The 24,399-nt window shown below is 41.1% G+C and overlaps 1 protein-coding gene and 1 long non-coding RNA gene across 5 annotated transcripts in view; one reads left to right on the top strand and one right to left on the bottom strand.

Moving 5' to 3' along the window:
• GRM5 (glutamate metabotropic receptor 5) overlaps positions 1–24,399 on the top strand; it is a 548,940-nt gene that overhangs the window by 477,209 nt on the left and 47,332 nt on the right. For all 4 annotated transcript variants that reach the window (XM_067750657.1, XM_067750656.1, XM_067750658.1 and 1 more), the window contains one exon: positions 10,357–11,296. In XM_067750657.1, coding sequence (XP_067606758.1) covers positions 10,357–11,296 — 940 coding nt within the window. The remainder of the gene's footprint in view (positions 1–10,356; positions 11,297–24,399) is intronic.
• Positions 1–24,399, bottom strand: part of LOC137230719 (uncharacterized) — a 131,644-nt gene that overhangs the window by 63,964 nt on the left and 43,281 nt on the right. The window lies entirely within an intron of this gene.

Genomic DNA, 24,399 nt, shown 5'->3' with positions numbered 1-24,399 from the left:
CCTTGACCAACGTGTTTAGTACTACAAACTGTCCCCCTTTCCCCTTTCTTCTACCTCTTACTTTCCCCACTTCATAGATAACCTTTTATTCCATTATATTGTTAATGTATTAACTTATTTTTGCTGATCATATATTGTCAGTCTCCCCAGTTGGAACACAAGCTAAAGGGTAGGGGGTTTCTGCTTGTTTTGGACACTTGGGAATAACAAGCTCCTAGAACACAGTAGACACTCAATAAATATCTGAGTCACAAAATCAGAAAGGACATTTGGATGGAAGACCAGCCACAGGAGGAAAATGCTTTTTACTATGCAGATTATTTGCAAAAAAAAAAAAAAAAAATGACTGACTAAAACCAGAGGAAAGGGAGCCTGAAAAGAGTCTAGGAAACCAGGAAATTAATTGTAAAACACTCATTATAGCTCAAATCATGTGTGTAAAATTCCCTTGATCCTCTCTTGGTTTTAAAGTGATGACTTTAATGTTTTATTCTAGTAAAGTACAAAAATAGTTTTAAGCATTTTATTTTCTCAGTCCTGAGAAATTGCTTCACTGCTCTTTTTCAGGTAATCGGTCTTTAATTTCTCATATGCAATTTCTTCTACAAGGGTTTCTCCAGATTAAAACCCTCATTATAGGGAAGGGAGTTCTGTATTTCCATTTTATGTATAGAAAAATGGATGGAGAGACAACTAAAACATGCAAAGGACAGACAGTTCAAATATAAAGAGATCCTTGGTAATCCAGTCATCCACGGGCAGAAAGCAGGCTGAAGAAGCTACCTGGTTGTAAAATGTGCCCTCTCTCATAAAAATGGAAAAAGACTCAGATGGAAGGATCCCCATCCAATGAAAATATCTCTGAATGCTCATTGTTACTAAATAAATTCCAAAAAAGTAAAAACAAATGGAGACACAAATAAATACAGGAAGCGTCTCGTATTCACCAGAAATATTTGTGTGCAAGCTGAAAATGAAATGCATGTCTCCTGATTCAACTGTTCTCTCCTCCATTAACATAATCATTCATTCATTCAACCTGTTTAAGTGCGTGTTGTGTACTGGCTACTGGCTTGGCACAGCAGAGCAAAAGGCAAACAGTCCCCTGCTCTCAATTTGCTCTCTGTCTACTACATGAAACAGACAAGCAAGTTCACTATGAGCATAAGAGTTGTGCTATTATGTGCAAAAAAATATTGTGCAAGCGCTGTGATAGACACTGGCACGGGGAACTGCTTGACCACATGGGAGGAACCTGTCACTCCAGGAATCAGAAAAGCCATCCTCAAAGAAGAGCTGGAAAATGAAAGAGGAATGAGTTAGATAGTGAGGGGAGAGGGGAAAGGTAAAAATGGAGCAAAGTATTCCAGTCAGCACATTTTATTATTTAAATTCATATGCTGTGTTTTTCCTCTCTCATTCATCCGCAGTATGACTGGAAGTCATATTTTTCCAAAGCTGGTCCCTACAAGTGTGCATCTGTGATAATCCGTCCCCTCAGCACTCTGCAGAACTATTAAATCATTCTTTATGCCTAATTCTGAAATTAATCTTTGCATACAATTTCAAATTCCCCTATAAAATGTAACAAATAAAAAAATATAAAAGCTAAATAAAAACTATAGCCCTGAGTTGTCAGCTCTCTGAGGGAATTTTATTAAGGGAATCTAAAACAAAAAATATGCAATAAACCTTGAAGGGCGTGAAATAGGCTGGGTCCGATGATAAATGGGTGGCTGTGAGTCCTCTATGTGGCAATGTTAGGAATGTCCTACAATCAATCCTTGTTCTCGTGTGCTGTGGGTACTTGGTGCTCATTCCACACTAGAAAACTTTAGGGACACAAAAGTAAAAATTTACCAATCAGTGTCTGGCTAGCAACCCTCAGGACATATAAGCCAGGATGAGAACCTCGCTGAAGAATTTGAACCAATGAGATTTCTCAGGAGGGAGAATGGATCTACGTCAAATATCAAATACTTATGCCACCACTAGCCCCTCCTTGCACATGGCAGACATTGCCAATTATTCACGATTCTGCTTCCTACTAAGTAACCTCAGGGCCCCTTTGAAAGGAACACTGATCAGTTTGTCTCTCCTGATGTAACATAAGTCAGTCAGTTAATCAATCCATCAAAATGTTCACAGGGTTTTAATCTCAGCCCCAACGCATCAGATTAAACCTCATATCCTTCCTCTGTAAAACAGAGTTAATAATACCTACCTCACTTGTTTATTGTGAAGATTACCTAAAATATCTAGGATAACACCTGACATTTAGTAGGCATTCAATACATGTTAGTTTCTGCCCTTTTTTTTAATGCTGGCATAAACAGGAATAAAGTGGCTTCCCATTGAGGCAGCTTCCATAAAACCTACCAAACATTTTGGATAGAGACTAAATTTTCATTTGAGGGAGGAATCATGGTTATGTTTTATTTCATGCTAAGGTAATGGTAAAATCAATCAACTCTAGAAAATGCCTTTTTGGGAATGCCTTTTTTTTTTGAGAGAGAGAACAACTCCAAATTATCTTTTATTTATACAAAAAGGGCATCTTTAGCAAAAGACACACTGAGAAAAGAGTCGCCATGGTCTAGGAGACAGAGCAGGGAGGCGACAGGCCTTCTGAGGCCCTGCTGGGGAGAAAGGGTCCAGGAAAAGTGGTGAGAAGTCTTGGGTAAGTGCTGAGTGGTGGGGGCCACAGAAAGGAGAAAGCTTCAGTTGGATCAACACTGTTGGCAGGTCATGGGTGGGATTCACAGTGACCTCGCTGCTAACTCTTCTGGGGGTTTCCAGTTAGTGCTGCCGACTGGAGTGAGAGCCGCCCACTGGTTCCTAGAGGGCACCCACCAAAGGACACCAAAGGACAAAGGCTTCCCTGGTGGTGCATTGGTTAAGAATCCACCTGCCAATGCAAGGAACACGGGTTCGAGGCCTGGTCCGGGAAGATCCCACATGCTGCAGAGCAACTGAGCCCGCGTGCCACAACTACTGAAGCCTTTTTGGGAACGGTGTATCTGAACTTTATACTAAACGACACTTGTTAAAGAATGACTTAGGTTACTGCCTCCCTCTTTCTTCTATTCATAATTCCCAGATCCAATGAATTACTCAAAATTAGATTAATCACAAACACTGATCACTGCCAAGTTAGTACCAGGAATATTTCTAATGTGAGACTTGTCACACCCCTAGGCAGAAGGAAGCCTTTGAGGTGCTTACTTAGCTTTGCCCTCTCTGATTCAGAATCCTGACTCTAAAATTCAGGTGTAATGCACTGAATTTAGATTTCTATCTACAACAGTACATAACAGTTCTGCAACTTGGACTTTAAAGGCCACAAAAAGGTTTGCTGAGAATGATTTGATCCATACACCAGAATGAGAATTTGATTATACTTTGACTATATAGTAGATATATTAATTTGTAAATTGCTGTGCTAACCATATGAGTAAGGCACCGTGCTCAGTACCACGGTTCCATTCGTGAGCAAAAGACGCAAAGTCTCTGACATCAGGGTGCTTTTAGTGAAGTAGGGAGGACAGACTTAAACAATATGACGTCTCTCTCAACCTCTCTCTCTCTCTCTCTCTCTCTCTCTCTCTCTAACACATGCACATATACACACACAAGATAGATTAAAATTATAGTAAGTGCTACAAAGAAAAATAAGGTACCTAAATATAACACACACACACACATCACTTCCAGTTCTTCTGAAATATGGAAGTAATGAAAAACTTTAGCTTAGGCTAAGTGAAGAGAAAATATTAAATGAGCAGGGCTATGAACAAGGCAGAAAGAATTCTGAGTCTGCATCACTCTGCTATCTCAAACCAACACCCTAGAGATCCAGATCCAGACAGGTAAAGAAGGGAGGAAAGGCAGACAAATGGTCTATCGATGGAGCAGACTGCCAGCAGGCGTGATGTTGTTAGCCCCCAGTCAACACCCTGTACTCTGGGCAGATCTATTGTTCACGTATGAGACGAGAGTTCCACAACAGCCCCGAATGAGTTTCGTATACCTGAAATGGCCTGGCCGGCAGCGGACAACACATACATCTGATGCTCAAAGATTCTCAGCAGCAACTTCCTTTCCTCCAAAATTATACAGGAAATAAGGAGCTTGTCAAGGAGTTCCTGCCTAGTCAACTTACAGAACATCAGGCAACTGTCCCAGGATCTTTGACTCCTCTTTCCTTCTGCCTGAACAGACACCTGGAAGAGGGTTTGAGAATGCAACAGTCTAGGAACTATTAACTACAGGAATATTACTCCTGCAAGACTAATACCCAAACAGTAAGCATGAGTACCAGTTATTGCTAAGCAGTCGTATCATTTTTAGGTGTCCAGGAAATCAGTGAGCCGTCCATCTCCCGTTAGATGTATGGGAAGCACAGTAGTGGAATCATAGGATAATGTGGATAATACAGTTTTGGCAGCTCTCCTTCCCTTTAAAAAAAATTGTTGTATTTTCTGCTGGAGAGGGTGTGGAGAAAAGGAAACCCTCCTACACTGTTGGTGAGAATGTAAACTGGTGCAGCCACTATGGAGAACAATATGGAGGTTCCTTAAAAAACTAAACATAGAGCTACCATATGATGCAGCAGTCCCACTCCTGGGCGTACATCCAGAGAAAACTCTAATTCAAAAAGGTACATACACCCCAGTGTTCACAGCAGCACTATTTACAATAGCCAAGACATGGAAGTAACCTAGATGTCCATCGACAGATGAATAGATAAAAGAAGCTGTGATATATATATATATACACACATATGTGTGTGTGTGTGTGATGGAATATTACTCAGCCATTAAAATGAATAAAATAATGCCATTTGCAGCAACACTGATGGACCTAGAGATTATCATACTAAGTGAAGTAAGTCAAACAGAGAAAAACATATATCATAGGACATCACTTATATGGAATCTAAAAAACGATACAAATGAACTTATTTACAAAACAGAAAGACTCGCAGACCAACTTATAGCTACCAAAGGGGGAAGGGGGTGGGGGAGGGATAAATTAGGAGTTTGGGATTAGCAGATACAAACTACTATGTATGAAATAGATAAACAAGAAAGTCCTACATATAGCACAGGGAACTATATTCAATACCTTGTAATAAACTATAATGGAAAAGAAAAAAACTGTTGTTTTCAATATATGTCACCTCAAGCTATGAAAGGATGAATTATACTGGAGAATCACAGAATACGGATCAAGCATGAAAGGGGAGGAAAGTGAGAAGTGGATAGCCACCTAAAGAGATGTCATCAGAAAACAGGTCGTGATTTTATAATTTATGCCTCACATGCATTTCTAGAAAGGAATGTAATAATATCGTGCATCTTCTAAGAAACTCTAATATGCTTGTTAGGAGGGAACTTCACCAATATGATCAAGATCCTTTCATCTAAAATATAAAAAGCATACGCTAAACTGATTATAGTAAAACTATAAAATATATAGTCTACAGATTCTTAGTTAACTTCTACATACCCTTCCAGTGATAACTTACCAGTACACTGAGTACTTCCAACACTGAGTACTTACCATTACACTAAGAATGAAACTGGGATAAAAAAGAAAACCATTAATGCAGAAAAGGCCCTAATTCACAGAAGAAAATAAGGAAGAGATTTAGGAAGAATAACAGTGTATTCAGATGTTTGTAAACCAATGCAAAGTAGGCATAGCGATTAATGAGGATCTAAACTTATATCATAATAAGGTTAGCAGTATCTCAATATTCTGAGATTTGATAGAACTTCTTCATGATACCACCCCCTGTTCAGAGGAAACAGAACTAAAAGTAGTAAAGGGGGGAAATATAAGAGAGTGATATGCCACAAGGAGAGATATCTGGAAAACTGAAGCTCAAAGCTTTGTGAAAGCTCTTTGGGTAAGGATTTTTAAAAAGAAAGAAAGAAAGAAAACTGAAGTGACATTGTTAGAGGAGGATACGGTACACCATCCACTTAACCACTTTCCTTTGGCTTCTGACACCCTTCCTTCCTTCTAGATGATCTAGCTTATATCTTCCCTGACATATCCTCTTCCTCTGCCCTTCCTTAAGTTCGGTGTCATACCAGACTTCCAGAGTCTGCTCTCATCTATATATATCCATGAATTTCCTTATTGATTACATTTACTTCCATGTCTCTTATTTCCACCTATACACAGATGATTCCTAAAGCTGTAACTTCTACCCTGATAGCTCTTCTAAGCTTCTGCTCCCATCTGCTCTACTCGTCATAAACATTTCAAACACATGTCCAAACTGGAACTAGATATCATTCCTATAAAATGTGACGCTCTTCTTCCAACAGCCTGCATCTTGGTTAACAGCACTGCCATCAGCTTGGTTAGAAGCCTCTCTCCTGACTCTGCTGTCTGTCTACCTCATCACTTCTTTCAGTCCTAGTTCTGAAATGTCTTTACCAGCTGAATGTTCTCAGGACAGTGGCTTTTAATTATTGCCCTAACATCCCTTGCCTGTCCTATTGTGATAGCCTTCTAACCATTGTATTCACCTCCCGTCTCTACCTGCCATCCAGACCTCCTGTCTTTCCAGTCTATCTTCCCCCAATATTAATCCTGGCCTTGAGACAACATAGCTCATGGAAAGCCTTAGGTAGGGTTAGGGTGATTGCATCTAGTAATTATCATGTAAGACATTCACACTCTGGATGAGAAGTCAGCCTGATAATCGCTAAGGTTGGGCTGCCAACCAAGGACCAGTTGTATAGTCACTGAGCTTGCTGATTCAAAACAAAATTCTTTTGTCCCACCCCAAATGTACTGATTCGAAATCTCCTGAGTTTAGACTCCTGAATTGTATTTTTGTAGACTCTCCAAGTGATTGTGATGCACATCCATTCTTGGAAACTCTAAGATCTTATCCAATTTATAACATTCAATGATTATAACACTATCATCAGAATCCAATATCTTCTATTCCAAGAGAATAGTTTCAAAAGTATTTTGTGCAATGGCGGCATCATTAAAGCCTTTGCAGTGGTTCACGTTAAATGAAAAAAACATTCATTTGAATATATAAATTCTGACAACTTTGAGAAAATAACCACAACACATTAGAGGCATCCCTTATACACATTTCTTCCAACACATGTATCTAATGGAGATTTCTAAGTTTCACACATGATGTTAACAGGTTGCACATGAAGAGTTCAAGAATATATTTGACATAAAAACAGTGATGAATGTTATCCCAGAGAAACCATTCAGTAATTAGGGTGCTAATGACGTTTAGATAAAAGCAGTTAAGATTTAGCAGAACAACAGGGGGAAAAAAAGGAGTAAAGTGAAAGTCCTTAAATATTTACATATTTTTTCAGGTGATTCTCTTTAGCTGTTGAAAGGATTCCTGCTTCATGTACCACATAACATCTTTCCTATATCAGTAAATTACCATGGACATGTAGTAGCTCATGACCTAGCAGGGGAAACAGACCCCTATAGAATTAACTACAGTAGATAATGAATTTCACTGTCATATCAGTGTTATAAATAAGCTGTTATGGAAGAATAAAGATAGGAATGATGAGTCTCTATTTTCTTGTAAAATAGTCTCTATGAAGAACAAATTTGTAAATATGAACCTAAACCCTATGGTATCCTAAAGTCTCAGAAGTTGATATCCTACATAATAAGTCGCACACGTGAACACAAGTGCCTAGAAATATAGATACAGGTATATTCATTAGCAATGAGATATGCATTTATTTATAATCCTATACACTATATAAAATAACTGTCATATTTAGTCTGGGCTATCCACATACACATTTTTTAAAGTTAAAAGCACAGGTTTTTAAACTAAGCATACATTTTCCCACAGAAACTATTTTGTAAAGTGTGCTGAGGACCCTAGGCTAACTCACACATCCTATTAAACCCGTATTGCATCTTACTGTCAACTAATAGTTTGAAACCTAAGATCTTGAAGAAAAAGACTGGCAAGGCAGAAATAAGAGAGAGAAGAAAGAATGTTTTCGTTTCTTTCTACAACAGAGCTGCCTCAGACATGTTTTGAAAGAACCCCACGCTTCTTTGTCATTGTCAGGGAGGAAGAAATTTCCCTCTACCCTTCTAGGTGCTTCTGGCTGACATCAAGAGAATGAAATTGACATGAGACATTAAGAAGAGAAATCAAAGAGTTTTACAACCTGTAGACATGGGAGAGACTCAGGAAAAATGAGTTACTCACCAAAATGGCCAAAGCCCTCATCTTAAGTACTGTCCTCAGCTAAAGACAATAGAGACATTGAGGGTGGGGACAGTCAGCTAGGGGAGGAAAAGCACAGTAAGGGTAAAGGTTTTTATGCAGATTCAAGTCTTTGCCTTCTCCACTGATAAGAATTTCTAGAGATTTGGACATCCTCCTCTACTGTACAGTGAGGGTGCCACCCTTCCAAATGGAGATTTCCCTCATGAATGCAAATGTTTCTTACAAAAGTGTGTCTCTCCTAGTGGGGTTTTCAGTTTTCTTCCCCCGTCTGCCGTTTCTTAGAAAATAACCAGCTGAAAGTAATTAATATCGCAAAGAGACATACTTGGGGATGGCGAATTCTGCTTCCCTACGCCATCATTACATACTGTGACTGTTGTCTCCCTTACCTCCTAGTAGCCATTGATATTCAAAGCCACTTACTACAATACCCTTGACCAGGAGATACAGGAAGTTACAGCTATATCAATTAGGATTTGGTGTGGCTGCATATATAAGGGAAATAAAAGTTGTTTAAACAAGGTAAATATGATATACACAGTCCAGAGCTAGTCAGTGATTCCACGGTTAACAGGGACTCAGGCTCCCTGCATTTTTCTCTTCCAAATCCCAAAACATGTTTTCTGACCTTAATGTTACCTTATAGCCCAAGATAACTGCTGGAGCTCTAGCCATCATGTGTATAGTCCAGTCGACAGAAGGAGAAAGCCAGGAAGGGCAAAAAAGGTACTTTCCAAGATGAGTCATTTTCCTTGAAGGAGTTCTCTGCTTACATCTTTCTGGCTAAAACCTATCACATGGCACACCTGACTGCAAAGGTTGCTGGCAAATGTAGCGTTTTAGCTGCATCCTTTACCACCCCAAAGGAAACGGAGATCTGTTGCTGAGGATAAAGGGGAGGATGGCTATTTGCAGGCAGTGAATGATCTCTGCCACATTGCTGAAGTGTCCAGTGCTCCAGATTACTACCTCCTCTCCTACTCACTCAATAAAGCTATCTCAATTCCATTTTAAAAATCTAATTGACAAGAATGATCCTTTGAGAGCAGTGGTTCTCAACTCTGGCTGCAAGTTTAGAAGCACTTAGAGTGCCTTTTAAAAATCCTGATACCCAGGCCAATGAAATCAGAAACTCTGGCACAGAAACCCAGGCCGCAGTACTTTTTTAAAATATCTAAGTGATTCCAGTGTGTAGCCAAGTTTGAGAATCACTGCCCTAAAGAAATTTAAAAGGAAGGCACATAACCCAAACGACGCCAAATTGTCATGGTTTTTTGCAGTGGATTCAAGCACCAGTGTTGGTCATCCTTGATGCCTTTGTCTTTCACATATCCCCACATGCATTTAAACAGCCTATATTGCTTCCAATATTTCTCAAATCCCTCTACACCTTTACCTCATCCAAAATCCACACGGCAACCAAAATAATGTTTACAACACACGCACACAAATCTGACCATGTGATTCCTCTTACTCTACATAGATCCCTCCAATGACTTCCCATTGATCTAAGACCCTCTGCCCTGCAAGATCCCCTCCTGCCTACGTTCCAGACTTATCTTAGGCCACTCATCACATTACTGTACGGAACCTCCTTTCAGTCCTCCAATGCCCCCTAGCTCTTTCCTTACAATTAATTTCTATTTGCTAAACCTACCAAATCCACAAATTCAGCCAAACCACAACACTTGCATTTGCTAATTCCTGTTGAAGGAGATTTTACTGTTCCCACAGACTGAGTCAGGGTTCATGCTCTACTTCTTCATGGTCCTTATCCCACCTGTAGGTAATTCTATAAAAGTCCCCCTAACCCCCACCAATTTTTTTTTTTTGGAGGGCGGGGAATACGTTCTTCATCATTTTGCTTTCAGAACCTAGAACAGCTCCTGTCACAGAGTCTGTATTTGATAATCTAAAGATAAATATTTTATGACTGAATATATGAAGAAAGGAGTCGTATGGGGATACTGAGCTTAGAAGGGTAGACTGGAGACAAACTCTAAGGGTCATAGGCACCTGCTTACAACTTAGGCACAAGTGACCCAAGTCAATATTTCTTCCTTCTTTTTCAATATGTGTCTGTGTCTCTGCAGGTTGTGATTTGATCCCAGTACAGTATCTTCGCTGGGGTGACCCTGAGCCCATTGCAGCTGTGGTGTTTGCCTGCCTCGGCCTGCTAGCCACCCTGTTTGTCACCGCAGTCTTCATCATTTACCGTGATACACCAGTAGTCAAGTCCTCCAGCAGGGAACTCTGCTACATTATCCTTGCTGGCATCTGCCTGGGCTACTTATGTACCTTCTGCCTCATTGCAAAGCCCAAACAGATTTACTGCTACCTTCAGAGAATAGGCATCGGTCTCTCCCCAGCCATGAGCTATTCAGCCCTTGTAACCAAGACCAATCGTATTGCAAGGATCCTGGCTGGCAGCAAGAAGAAGATCTGTACCAAAAAGCCCAGATTCATGAGTGCCTGTGCCCAGCTAGTGATTGCTTTCATTCTCATATGCATCCAGCTGGGCATCATCATCGCCCTCTTTATAATGGAGCCTCCCGACATAATGCACGACTACCCAAGCATTCGAGAAGTCTACCTGATTTGCAACACCACCAACCTAGGAGTTGTCACTCCTCTTGGATACAATGGATTGCTGATTTTGAGCTGTACCTTCTATGCTTTCAAGACCAGAAATGTTCCAGCCAACTTCAACGAGGCCAAGTATATCGCCTTCACAATGTACACCACCTGCATTATATGGCTGGCCTTTGTGCCCATCTACTTCGGCAGCAACTACAAAATCATCACCATGTGTTTCTCAGTCAGCCTCAGCGCCACAGTGGCCCTCGGCTGCATGTTTGTGCCGAAGGTATACATCATCCTGGCCAAACCAGAGAGGAACGTGCGCAGCGCCTTCACCACGTCCACGGTGGTGCGCATGCACGTGGGGGATGGCAAGTCCTCCTCGGCAGCCAGCAGATCCAGCAGCCTGGTCAACCTGTGGAAGAGGAGGGGCTCCTCTGGGGAAACCCTAAGGTAAAAGTTTTGCAGGTGCCGTAGAGCACTGGCCCCTAGGGCGGGCGGAATCAGTGGCATTTGTTTCCCAGGCCTTTGAGATGCGAAATACCTGAATAACTGAAACTAGGGGAGGCAGGGTGCTGGGAAAGGGCTTTGGACGTTTGCACTGAATGGTTTTTATGGAGTTAATTGGGTATGGGCCTGGTGACTTAACCTAAGGCCAGAAACATAAAAGTTGAGATAGAGAAAAAAAAGCAAAGACTTACAACAAAAGGGAAGTGAGGTCAGAAGAACAGGGAGAGCACAGCTAAATCACTAAGGCAAGGCAAGGACCTCGGGGTCCTGAGGGGACAGAGATATACCGTGGACTAAATTCTAATTCACCCGCATAGAACAGAGAAAATTAGTGTTAACAAAGATTATGCTGAGAGCAGAGCACCAAGAGCCTTACACATCTGACTGCACTTACATGTGCCTGAACCTCTCTCAAGCCCAGAAGGACCCTTGACTGCCCATCCCACAGAGGCACAAGAAATATATAATTTATACTTTCATTCTTTTTTTTTTTTTTTTTTTTTTTTTTTTTTTTGCGGTACAAGGGCCTCTCACTGCTGTGGCCTCTCCCGTTGCGGAGCACAGGCTCCGGACGCGTAGGCTCAGTGGCCATGGCTCACGGGCCCAGCCGCTCCACGGCATGTGGGATCTTCCCGGACCGGGGCACGAACCCGTGTCCCCTGCATCGGCAGGCGGACTCTCAACCACTGCGCCACCAGGGAAGCCCTATACTTTCATTCTTAATGGGCAACTTGAACTCTTTGGGACATGTCTAAGTAGCTGAAAGGGGCAAAACAACAAAGGGGCTTTGCATATAACCTTGCTAAACAACCAGCCAGTTTCCCACTTTCTCTGTTGTCCATAGTCTCATCCCATCCACGAAGGCCAGCGTCCCAGGTAGTAGTTATCGGCCAATGGCCATCTGAAAAGAATCTGAAGCCAACAGCCAATGATATCCCTCCATGTGGAGGACCTTGTTATGTGATAAATGCCCCCTAAGGCACTTCAAAAGGCAATGAGATCATCTTATCAGTGGCTTGAGAACAAATTTGGAGGTATTAAAAAGGCTACATAGATTGTTACTGGGAATAATGTTTAAGAAAACACATCAAAAGAGCTAGTCAGAGCATCAGTCTGCAAACTATAGAGATTTGAGAATTTTCCTAAAATCTAGACAAATAAGTGGAAGATAAGCATTTTTCAAATGGAAGATAGCTAAATACTAATCCTTGAACAATTCTCTTATACCATCATTTAGCCTTCCTGAAAAATCCTACTTTCCTATCAGCCCTGATTCTTCAAAGCCTGAATTATGGTTGATGGTAAAGGTACTGCGTCTGCTGAGGACTGTGTCTGCTGAGGACTAAAAAGGACTCATAGGGTACTTGGGAGTTTATCCGCATGACCCAATTCATTTGCATTATTAACATGTATCCTTGCCTCTCTCAATTCTTTTCTGATTCCTATATGCCTCTCATCTCTTTCCACGTACACTGTGCAGGGTATTCAACTAAACTGTAAACCTTGGGAAAAATAACCCCTTCTACTTCCTCAATAAATCCTGGGTATGTCATGGCCTATACACAGAAGACCTTCCATATATCTAACTGCTGGAATATTTTCCATCTGCCTTCGTGACTTCTAAAACATTCTTTTTCTGCAACTTCTGCAAGATAAGCCTTTTATTTTATCCAAGAAAATTTATTTTTTCCAAACTTTTATTTTATCAGCCTCTCTTTAAACTCTCTCTTCAAATAAAATCTTACAGGGAATCCTGATAGAGAAAACAAAACGGTTGCTGGAGGGACGGAATTGTGAGACTGTGCCTAAACACCCCAAAAACTCACCAGGGCAGGCTCCATGGAGAGAACATGCAGCAATGGTGAAGAGCACTGGCCTTGTAGCCAGCTTGTCCTGAGTTTGAACACCGGCACTACCATTTCTTGTCTCTGAGCCTTGCTTCCTTCATCTGCCAAATTGAGATCATATCACCTACCGCATAGGATTGTCAAGAGTGAAAGAAATAGCGCAAGCACACAATAGACACTTTATTGGAGGTAGCAGAGTGCAGAGCTGGGCAGCACTGGGATTAAACATCCCAGTTAGCTGGGCAGCGTCACTTACTAGCTGTATAACCACAGGCAAATCACTTAACGTCTCTATGCCTCCATTTCCTCCTCTGATGAATGGAGTTAATGAAATACATATTACATACAGTGGTTGTAAGACTAAATAAGTAAATACATGTAAGTGTATGCCACACAATAAGTACTTCTTAAGTGTTTGCTATTATTATTAACTAAGTTAACAGCTGTCAGTCTTTGTCCATACCTGAATGTCTCTGTGTCAGGTGTGCAATGAGGAGGGTCTTCATAACAAAGAGAGCATCATATAAGGCAGAATAAACCTATACATACATTGATTGTATAGCCTGGGCTTTCTAGAGCATCTCCATTTTTACATTGTCTAGCTTCTAGCCAGACTGTAGAACATACCCTTTGTCCCAATCTAAGCAGGATAAGCTTGGGAGTGGAGGCCTTGTCTACCTTGTTCATCACTGTGCCTCCAGGGCCTAGAAGTACTGAGAAGGGTGCTTGACACATAGAAGACACTCAATAATCATTCATTGGTATGTTTGTTGAATGAATGGACTGGAGAATGTAGTAATGTGGTAGCTACTTTTTGCTTGTCTTCAAGTGTGCACACTACTTCCCCCTAGTGGTTCTACTAACTTTCATAAGATTAAGGCTACAATGATCAGTTGTTTTTGTTTTAATTAATTTTTAGTGGAGTATAGTTGCTTTACAATCTTGTGTTATTTTCTGCTGTACAGCAAAGTGAATCAGTTATACGTATACATATATCCACTCTTTTTTACATTTCCTTCCCATTTAGGTCACCACAGAGCACTGAGTAGAGTTCCCTGTGCTATACAGTTGGTTCTCATTAGTTTTTTTTTTTTATACATAGTAGTGTATATATGTCAGTCCCAATCTCCCAATTCATCCCACCTCCCCTTTCCCCCTTAGTAACCATAAATTTGTTCTCTACATCTGTAACTCTATTTCTGCTTTGCAAATAAGTTCACCATTTTTTCTAGATTCCACATATAAGCGATATTACACGATATTTGTTTTTCTCTTTCTGACTTATGTCACTCTGTATGACAATCTCTAGGTCCACCTTCGTCTCTGCAAATGGCACTATTTTGTTCCTTTTTATGGCTGAGTAATATTCCCTTGTATATATATGTACCACATCTACTTTATCCATTCCTCTGCTGATGGACATTGAGGTTGCTTCCATGTTCTTAGCTATCATAAATAGTGCTGCAATGAACATCAGCATGCATGCATGAATCCTTTCAAATTATGGTTTTCTCAGGGTATATGCCTAGGAGTGGGATTGCTGGGTCATATGGTAGCTCTATTTTTAGTTTTTTAAGGAACCTCCATACTGTTCTCCACTGTGGCTGTAACAATTTACATTCCCACCAACAGTGTAGGAGGGTTCCCTCTTCTCCACACCCTCCCCAGCATTTATTGTTTGTAGATCTTTTGATAATGGCCATTCTGACCGGTGTGAGGTGATACCTCATTGTAGTTTTGATTTGCATTTCTCTAATAGTTAGTGACGTTGAGCATCTTTTCATGTGTTTGTCGGCCATACGTACGTCTTCTTTGGTGAAGTGTGTATTTAGGTCTTCTGCCCATTTTTTGATTGGGTTGTTTGTTTTTATGATATTGAGCTGCATGAGCTGTTTGTATATCTGGGAGATTAATCCCTTGTCAGTTGCTTCGTCTGCAAATATTTTTTCTGATTCTGAGGGTTGTCTTTTGTATGGCAACACAAAAGACCCCGAATAGCGAAAGCAATCTTGAGAAAGTAGAGCTGGAGGAATCAGGCTCCCTGACTTCAGACTATGCTACAAAGCTACAGTAATCAAGACAGTATGGCACTGGCACAAAAACAGAAATAGAGATCAATTGAACCGTATAGAAAGTCTAGAGATAAACCCACACACCTATCGCCACCTAATCTATGACAAAGGAGGCAAGAATATACAATGGAGAAAAGACAGTCTCTTCAGTAAGTTGTGATGGGAAAACTGAACAGCTACATGTAAAAGAATGAAATTAGAACACTCCCTAACACCATACACAAAAATAAACTCAAAATGGATTAGAGACCTAAATGTAAGACTGGACACTATAAAACTCTTAGAGGAAAATATAGGCAGAACACTCTTTGACATAAATGACAGCAAGATCTTTTTCAATCCACCACCCAGAGTAATGAAAATAAAAACAAAAATAAACACATGGGACCTAATTAAACTTACAAGCTTTTGCACAGCAAAGGAAACCATAAACAAAGCCTGCTGTGATCTGTATTACAAATATCCCCTGCACTCCTGTGGTCATCAGTTTCTGCTCAAGATTCCCACCCACTGATCTCATGTTTTGCTATAATTCTATCATCCCTCTAATAACATTAGATTACTATTTTCAACTACTTCATTTCTAATTTAGTAAATAAAAGGGCAGCATAAGCAACAAAATTCACTGGTAATGCCAATAGAAACAGGAATTCTTAGGATTTGGGGTCCTATTTTAACTTGTTTTCCCTACAGGGTCATGTAGTTGTTGTTTTTTTGTTTGTTTTTTGGGGGTTTTTTGGGAAGTTCTTAAACAGAGGGCTTTATTTTTATTTTTTTTTTAATACAGCAGGTTCTTATTCATTATCTATTTTATACATATCAGTGTATACATGTCAATCCCAATCTCCCAATTCATCACACACACCCCGCCGCCACTTTCCCCCCTTGGTGTCCATATGTTTGTTCTCTACATCTGTGTCTCTATTTCTGCCCTGCAAACCAGTTCAACTGTACCATTTTTCTAGGTTCCACATACATGAGTTAATATACGATATTTGTTTTTCTCTTTCTGACTTACTTCACTCTGTATGACAGTCTCTAGACCCATCCATGTCTCTAGGGTCATGTAGTTCTTAATGATTGGATTCTGTAGTCAGCACATCTGGGTATTAGAATATGAAAGAAGGTACAGAGGCACCTTTGGCAATTGTTGGCTTTTCTGTATGAGGTCTTGGCAAATGCTGGTCTGTCTATATGATTATGGCTGAGACAGGCTATCCTCTGATTATACAGAGACTTCTTTTTGCCATTAACCAGGATATTCACGCTGGGACCTGCTTCTGATATAGAGAAGAAGAAAGGCCCGAGAAAGCTATAATACCCTTGCATCACATACATCCCATAGCTGCTCCCTGCTTTGAAGCTATAATTCTAAGAAATAAAGTTAGATCCAAACTAAAATTCCTCTATACCTCCCATGAGCTCTCAAACTAGATATTCCTTCTCTGTGATCCAAAATCAAGATGTTCAGAACATTGTAGATATAACTGCTTATGTATGGATTTATCTCACCTTTTAGTTTATAGTTTTATAAAGGCCAGTATGTATCACATTGCCTTTCACACTGGGGCTTAATTAATGGGGAACAAGTGAACTTGAGTGCTCCTAAGATTTTCACATTTTAGTCTAAATCACTTTCATTAGTTGTGCTTCTCAGGCTTGAATTCTGTAATATGCCAATAAGCCTATCTGTTGGGATCTAGAGTGACATTAAATATGTAACCTAGATCTTCGGATGTAGGTCTTTGGGGAGAAGCAGCTGCTCTGCTCAGCCTAGCCTGGTTCTGCTTCCATCTAGTGTATGGTGAAGTAGGCTGCTATAAATCCAGATTGGGTTTGGGTCCTTTTTCCGAAAAGGCTTATATATGTCCCTTCCACGTCTCCTGGCAGACGGTGAGGGCTCCATTCTAGAGAGGACACTAATTGCCTAATTTAGAGTGAAAAAGATGATAATAACTTCTGAGGTTATAGTAACTATATTTCCAAAAGTTAGTGCACACTCTGCGTGAATTTGAACAAGGTGCTTCTGTCTGTTTCCTCACCTGTGAAATGGTACATAATAACCCCTGTGGTAAGGAGTAACTGAATTGATATGTATTAAATGCTTTCTATCAGCACATAGAAAGCACTCAATAGATGGTAGGTAAATCTTTAGAAGTGTGTTCAGCTGCAAGTCAACCTGCTTTTCAGAGATTTACATGACTTGTTTGCCTTTCATTTTCCTCGTGTTACAAGAAATATGCAGATAGCCTGCTCCTGGCGTTCCTCCAGGGCTCAGTGATGCCAGAGCCAACATCTCTGCTATTCTCTAGGCCTTTTACTGATGAATGCACAAGAGCTCCACGCATTGTACCCCTTTATGAGGGAAAACAATAATCTTCTCAGAGTCCCCTACGAATTTGCCTTTATGTCTTATTGGCCCAAACTGTCTCAATATAGCTACCCCTAGCTGCAAGAGAGTATTGGAAAGCATGCATTTAGCTTTTACATCTTCTGAAATGGAGACTGAAAGGAAGCTGTCAAGTGCTTGTTGGATACACCAGTGAATAGTGTCTACCATGGAAAGCGAAGTACCTAGTAGCATTAGTGGCAGTAGTAATATTAACAGAATTGTCTAGTGGTCACAAAATACTGAAAGTAGAAGCAATAATCATTCCCATTTTTCAAATGAGGGGTCTGTGGTCCAGTAAGGTTAGAACACCTGTCCATGGTCTCATGACTAGTTAAGTTATGCAGCAGTTTTTAACTCAGGCCTTAGCTTTTTGGCATCGGAGTGGAGCATCTCCCAGAATGTTTTCTTTGGAAAGCGAGTCTGACAAAATTGCTCTTTGAAAAAAAGTGTATTTGGTCAAACAAGCTTGAAGAGACTCTGACTATTCTTTTACTGGAGGTAAAAACTGAAAAGTCTTGCAGTGTATAAACCAATCACTCATGTGTTAATCCTTTTCCATCTTCCCCTAAGCTTACTGAACACAACACTACTTTTTCAAGTAACTCCCTTAACCTGCTGGAGAATTGATACTAAAAGGGTGATTCTCTTTGGAAACCATCATCATAGCCAAAAGAGAAGAAAGGTTTCTGGGGGCCTGAAGAATAGTTCATATCTTCAGTGAGAAGGGGGCTAGAAAGAGCCAGTTTCCACCTCCGATCTTGGAGAGAGAATCACTTCTGTTCTCTGAGCACCTAAGGGAAGAATAGAGCTAATTCGAACAGGTCTGAGCAGTTTTCTGAGAAGTTAAATAGGCTCACCCTAGAGCACAAAAAAGAAAAGTGCCCGGAGTCAGTCACTCAATTCACTGAAATAGCAAGGGGAGATTTTTATTTAAGAGGGAGTGAGTCACTATAGATTTTTTTATAGAGAAACATACTATTTATGCCATCAATGTATAGAGGTCCCTGTGATTCACATTTTGGTTTTAGACACTAATCTTCCAGCACGACATCGTGCAGCATCAAATCACTGTCAGGCAGATAGCCATGCTTCCGTTTAGGGCCTTCACTTCAGCTGCAAATTGACAAATGAACACAAAACCAGTTCTGACCTAAATAAAGCATTGAATTTGATGAGTCTAAAGTTCTGGCTCTACAACATTCAGAGTTTCCAGGGTCATGGAGCTGAGATTCTGAGAAGCAGTGGACCTTTTTTTTTTTTTTTTTTTTTTTTTTTTGCGGTATGCGGGCCTCTCACTGTTGTGGCCTCTCCCGTTACGGAGCACAGGCTCCGGACGCGCAGGCTCAGCAGCCATGGCTCACGGGCCCAGCAGCTCCGCGGCATGTGGGATCTTCCCAGACCGGGGCACGAACCCGTGTCCCCTGCATCGGCAGGCGGACTCTCAACCACTGCGCCACCAGGGAAGCCCAGCAGTGGACCTTTCATGGCTAAATTAATGACAGAGGCCTATAGCCCTAAATTATAAATTTTATCAGAAGGTAAAACCCTCCCCAGGGTTTCTAGGCAGGTGGCAGAAACATTAGCATTGTCTCCACCGTAATTTTAGAAACTATCATTTGCTACTTTTGTTTTAATTAACTAATTAACTTGGCTTTAATTAACATTGTCGTGAAGGCCCACTTAGGCTATTTGCTAAAGCAACTGCTAGTCCTTTCACATACACCGTCCAAATTACAATTTGCCTGGAATTGGCTCTCTTATGTGAATTCCAACATACCCAACTATTATCAGAGCTTTCATGATTTCCAGTTGCTTAGATTTCATTAAGTGGTGATTAGTCTCTATGAAGTGATGTTCATGCTATTTCTCCCTCTTTAGAATCCTCTGCCTCTTTCTTCTCTCTCTCCAGATCTTTTTTCTCTTCCAAGGCCCAGGTTCCTCAATGAAACCCTATGAGATTAAACTATCTCACAGACTTTCCCTCAACTGGACTCAGAACATTTAGCAGACATTCCTCACACCTTCTTCCATTATTATTTAGTCACAAACATTCACTGAGAACTGAGCATTCCCAGACACATCCTGGGGATGTGAGGGTTGTTCTGTGTATGTATGCAGTAGTTTCACAACTATCTAATGAGATCTTAAAGTATTTGGATTAACATATACACACGACTATATATAAAACAGATAACCAACAAGGACCTACTGTATAGCACAGGTAACTCTACTCAATATTTCATAATAACCTATAAGGGAAAAGGATATGAAAAGGAACACACACACACACACACACACACATAACTGGATCGCTGTGCTGTACACCTGAAACTAACACGATATTGTAAATCAACTATACTTCAATTTAAAAAACATCTCCCTCAATGCCGAGCACAGTGCGGACACACAGCAGTGCTCGTGGATGGATTAGGAATCTGGTGGGCATCAGCTCTTAGGGACCACACTGCCCCCGTGAAAAAGACCACTCAGTTCACTGACTTGAATGCCTAGATTTCAGCTGATAACGCTTTGCTCTAGACATATAAGAAGAAATACATTTTCCTAAAATCAAACCCTGTTTTTGAATCAAGCCTCCGTGAAGAGCCTGCTCTGTGCCAAGCACTGTTATAGGTTCTGTGGATACAGAGATAAATAAAACATAGTCTTTGAGGTGCTTTCGGTCTCCTGAGACACAATTAAAAACAGGTAAGTTCAATAAAGGGCTACAGGGCCGTGATAGGAGTCTACAGGGAAACAGCGGGGCCTAAAAGCAGCAGCGGTAAATTCTACATGCTGGGAATTAGCAAAACTTTCCAAGGGACCCAGTTCAAATGATAGAAACTATGTAAACATTTTCATCTCTGCTAAGATGTCTTCAGGGCTTCTCTACTGGCTAACACAGGATACACCCAAACTCTCATTACCTGGCAGGAAAGGCCCCTGGTGGTATAACAACTCCTTTCCTGGCCAGACTTGCATCTAGTCACTCCCTGCTTGACTTTCCATACTGACCCACTCACAATTTTCTTCTATCAGGCCTCTATCAAGGTGGCTACTTTGGTATAAAATATACCTGCCCCACTCACCTGCAACTCTCACTTGGCCAACTCATACCCAACTTCAGTATCACTTCTACTGGAAAGCTTGCCCTGACCATCTGGAACTGCATTAGGTCCCTCTCTTCATGGGACCTAATGAGCATGTGCTTCTCCGTGTAGAGCACTTATCAAGTTTGTTAAAATTACCTGCTTAACTGTAAGTCTCCCTTACCCACGCACGTAAGCGCACGTCTGTACACACACAATACCGTGAATTTACTAGGCACAGGGCCATGTCTTACTCATTTTCTGTGCCATTGGCACCCAACACAGTACCAGACACAGTCAGCACTCAAAAATACTTGTTAAATTAATGCATGGACAGATGGATAGATATACAAATAATAACGTTTGAGCAATTGATACCCTCACATTTGACAATGAACAAAGAAGGACTAAAGATAGTGAATAATTACATTTACTGAGCATTTGCTATGGGCCAGGCACTGCTTAAACCCCTTACAAGTATTAACTCTTTTAATCCTCATTTTATAGATGAGGAAACTGAGGCAAGCAGTGGAGAATTTACTTGCTCGAGTCCATACAGAGTAAGTAAAAGACACAGGATTAGAAGAAAGGCAGGCTGGTTTCAGAGCCCGAGCCGGTAACCATTAAACGGATGTTCCCCATTCCAGTTCTTATACATTGTGGCCTGAACTGAGAAAAACTGAGATTGAATGAGTGTGGAGACCGACTCTCCTCCAAGGAGTTTCCCTGAAAACGTCTCCCTGGTTCTTTACTGTACTGTACTTTCTCGACATGGTCTTACCTTCAGCTGAGCCTGATATGACTTATTTTTATGCTGTATATGAATAATGTACACAGAAGCCTCTGAGATAAAACTTGAACTTTACGGGCTGCCTGAAATCTTTTCTTTGAGTGGCGATATTTAAGTATCTGTATAGATGTTGCTTGTAAGGGGAAAAAAAAAATCTGACTGACCCACTTTTACTACTTATTATAACTGGGAATTATAAAGATTTACACTACTTTCCTGTATAATAATAATTCTTCTCCTCCCACCCCCCTCCCCCCCTCCTTTGTTCTTCTTCCTGTCTAATCTCATATACAACCTCATGAAATAGGCAAGGAATTCTGATGCTTCCCACCTTGGTCCAGTCCAGTTTAATTCCAACCAGAGGTTCTAAAGTAATCCCTTTACACTGGGAGCACTGCTGAATTCTAGGAATATAAAGATAAATAAGACAAAAACCCTGCCCTTAGGAGCAGCTCACAGAAGAGTGGGGAAGACCGACCCATACACAAATCATTACTTTTTATAGTGTATGAAGTAATAAAGGAAAGAATGCACAGAGGAGGCAGAGGTCACTAAAAAGGGCCCTCTGTCCAATCCGGAAGTTTCAGGAAGGCTTCCTGGAAGGATGACACCAGGGTTGAATCCCAAAGGCTGGAAGATAAGTGAACGACATGAAAACCGAGGGGTACACTGTTCTGGGGAAGAATATGAATGACAGCCCAGAGGTATGATCCAACTGCTCTGTGCAGGGAATTAGAGTGTGTAAAATGTGGGTCAACAGACGACAGGAAATGGGCTGGAGAGGCTGCTAGGAAAGAGGTTTAGCCTGAGGACTGTCTGCTGACGCCCTCCCGCTCTCTCGATTCCCTTTCAGTAACCTCTTTGTTTAACACCCACTTTAGATGTCTAATTTCCTCACACTCACAGCCACCGCCCAGCAGCAACTTGATGCCTCCCCACCCATCCCCAAGCAAAACTTAGGTGTCCTCAACCCTTTCTCCCTGCTAGAGAACAGATTCATCTGCGCTTTTAACAATAACAATTATTAGTGACCTGCTCCATCCTTTATGTAGTAAACACTTATTGTGCAACTACCTTGTTACAGAGACTGTGCCAGGTACTCTGATATACATCATCTCATTGGATCACCACACAATATTGTATAATGAAAAGCATTACCCACATCCACAGGTAAGAAACAATAATAAGTGAGACGTGTAGAGGTTAAGCCACTTTAATTTAGTGCATATTTAATGAGTAGTAAGTTTCAGATTCAAACCCACGTCCACAGGTTTTCATAGCTTTTTTTCACTCTAATATTGCCTTCCCGCAGATTCATTTTCTCAACCATGTATCTCATTTTATAGTTGTTGTTCATAAATAAGGTCACTGTGAATGTACTTCTGCCGCATAAAATATTCATATTTTGATTCTGATTTTACACCCAGGGAAATGACCCCAAAGGTGACCTTTTTTTTTGGTACACAGACAGACCAGTCGAGGTGACATCATAGAACAAGGTAGCCTGTCAGCGCCGATTACGTTCCACGTCAGCAGAAGTAGCGCGGTATGGGGAAGTGAGCCCGGTCGGCAAGGACGCGGATTCCAGTCCTGGCTGTGCCCCGTCCAAGCTGGGGTCTTAGACAAAGCACGTAACTCTCAGAGCCTCTGGCCGGTGAGGACAATAATACACAGCACGCTCTGCCTTATGCTCACAGGGTCACCGTGAGTAGAACACAGAGTCTGTCCCACAGTCCAGGTTCATGAGCTGTGATCCGTAATCATGGGGTCATCTCAGCTCCTGCTGACCCCATACACAGCTCCGGGGGCATAATATGAGGAGGTTCCATAACGTCATTCTTCAGGAAAATTACTGAAATAGAAATATTTGACCTTGGAAATCTGGCCTGGATTACTAGTAAATTACTAGTAAATCACGGCTCTATCCTGGGGCCACTTGCCTTCCAAATTTCCATCGTATTCTTAGGTGGTGGGTTAAGAAGTTCCCCTTAAACTCGTTTTCTACAGGGTAGGCTTTCCTCAGAGTTGAAAGGTGATTTGTGGTTTAGCCATTTTTCTCATTCCCCTCGTGGTTTGGGTAGTGCATTTATATTTCTTCACGAAAAAACTTTTTGACTTTTAACTTGACCTAGAATATACGGCTCCATTTCACCTGATGTATAGAAAGGAGATGACGAATCACTGTGGTAATATTTATACAGAATGTAACACGAAGCTCTCTTTGGTGAGGCAAGTGTGTGCTCACGTTGTTCACTTACGTTTAACCAAAAAAAAAAAAAAAAGGAATAGATGGAAAGAATCACACCATCCCTCACGTGCACAAGCTTGCTGCCCCGCCTGGCTCTGAGGCAACACAACGGATACCCAGCATGGTGGGAGCTGCCAGAGAACCATGACTCTCTCTGTTGAGTTAAAATGGCACAGCCAAAAATGCAAACGAATAACACTGTTTTCTCTGATTTGTTATTCATGTGGCTTTTTTAGTTGGAGAGGAAAAGAGAGACCATGACTTGGTAAACAAACAGATCTGTCACTGACCTTGCTCTTCCGCGAAACAAACAATAACTGAAAACAAAGCGTGGTAAACCTAATGAGGCTGTCAGGGAGGATAAGGAAAATTACAACCCACATTTGTTAAGCAGGTCCCAACTACCTGTGACAGGTAATATTCATATTGATGTATGTGCTGCCGACACAGGCCTCACACTTTGAGAACCGCAAATTTCCATATTCTAAGCTCACAACCACCATGTGAATTAGATATTCTTCTTCTTCTCTGCTTCAAAAGTGAGACAACTGAAGAACAGAGAGGTTAACTGATCTGTCCAAGACTGCACAGCTGTTAAGGGAAACAGGTGG

This window comes from Pseudorca crassidens, chromosome 9 (assembly GCF_039906515.1).
Source record: "Pseudorca crassidens isolate mPseCra1 chromosome 9, mPseCra1.hap1, whole genome shotgun sequence".
NCBI classification, from domain to species: domain Eukaryota; kingdom Metazoa; phylum Chordata; class Mammalia; order Artiodactyla; family Delphinidae; genus Pseudorca; species Pseudorca crassidens.
Note: the sequence above shows the minus strand (reverse complement) of the source record. Positions and strands in the feature narration are given on the sequence as shown.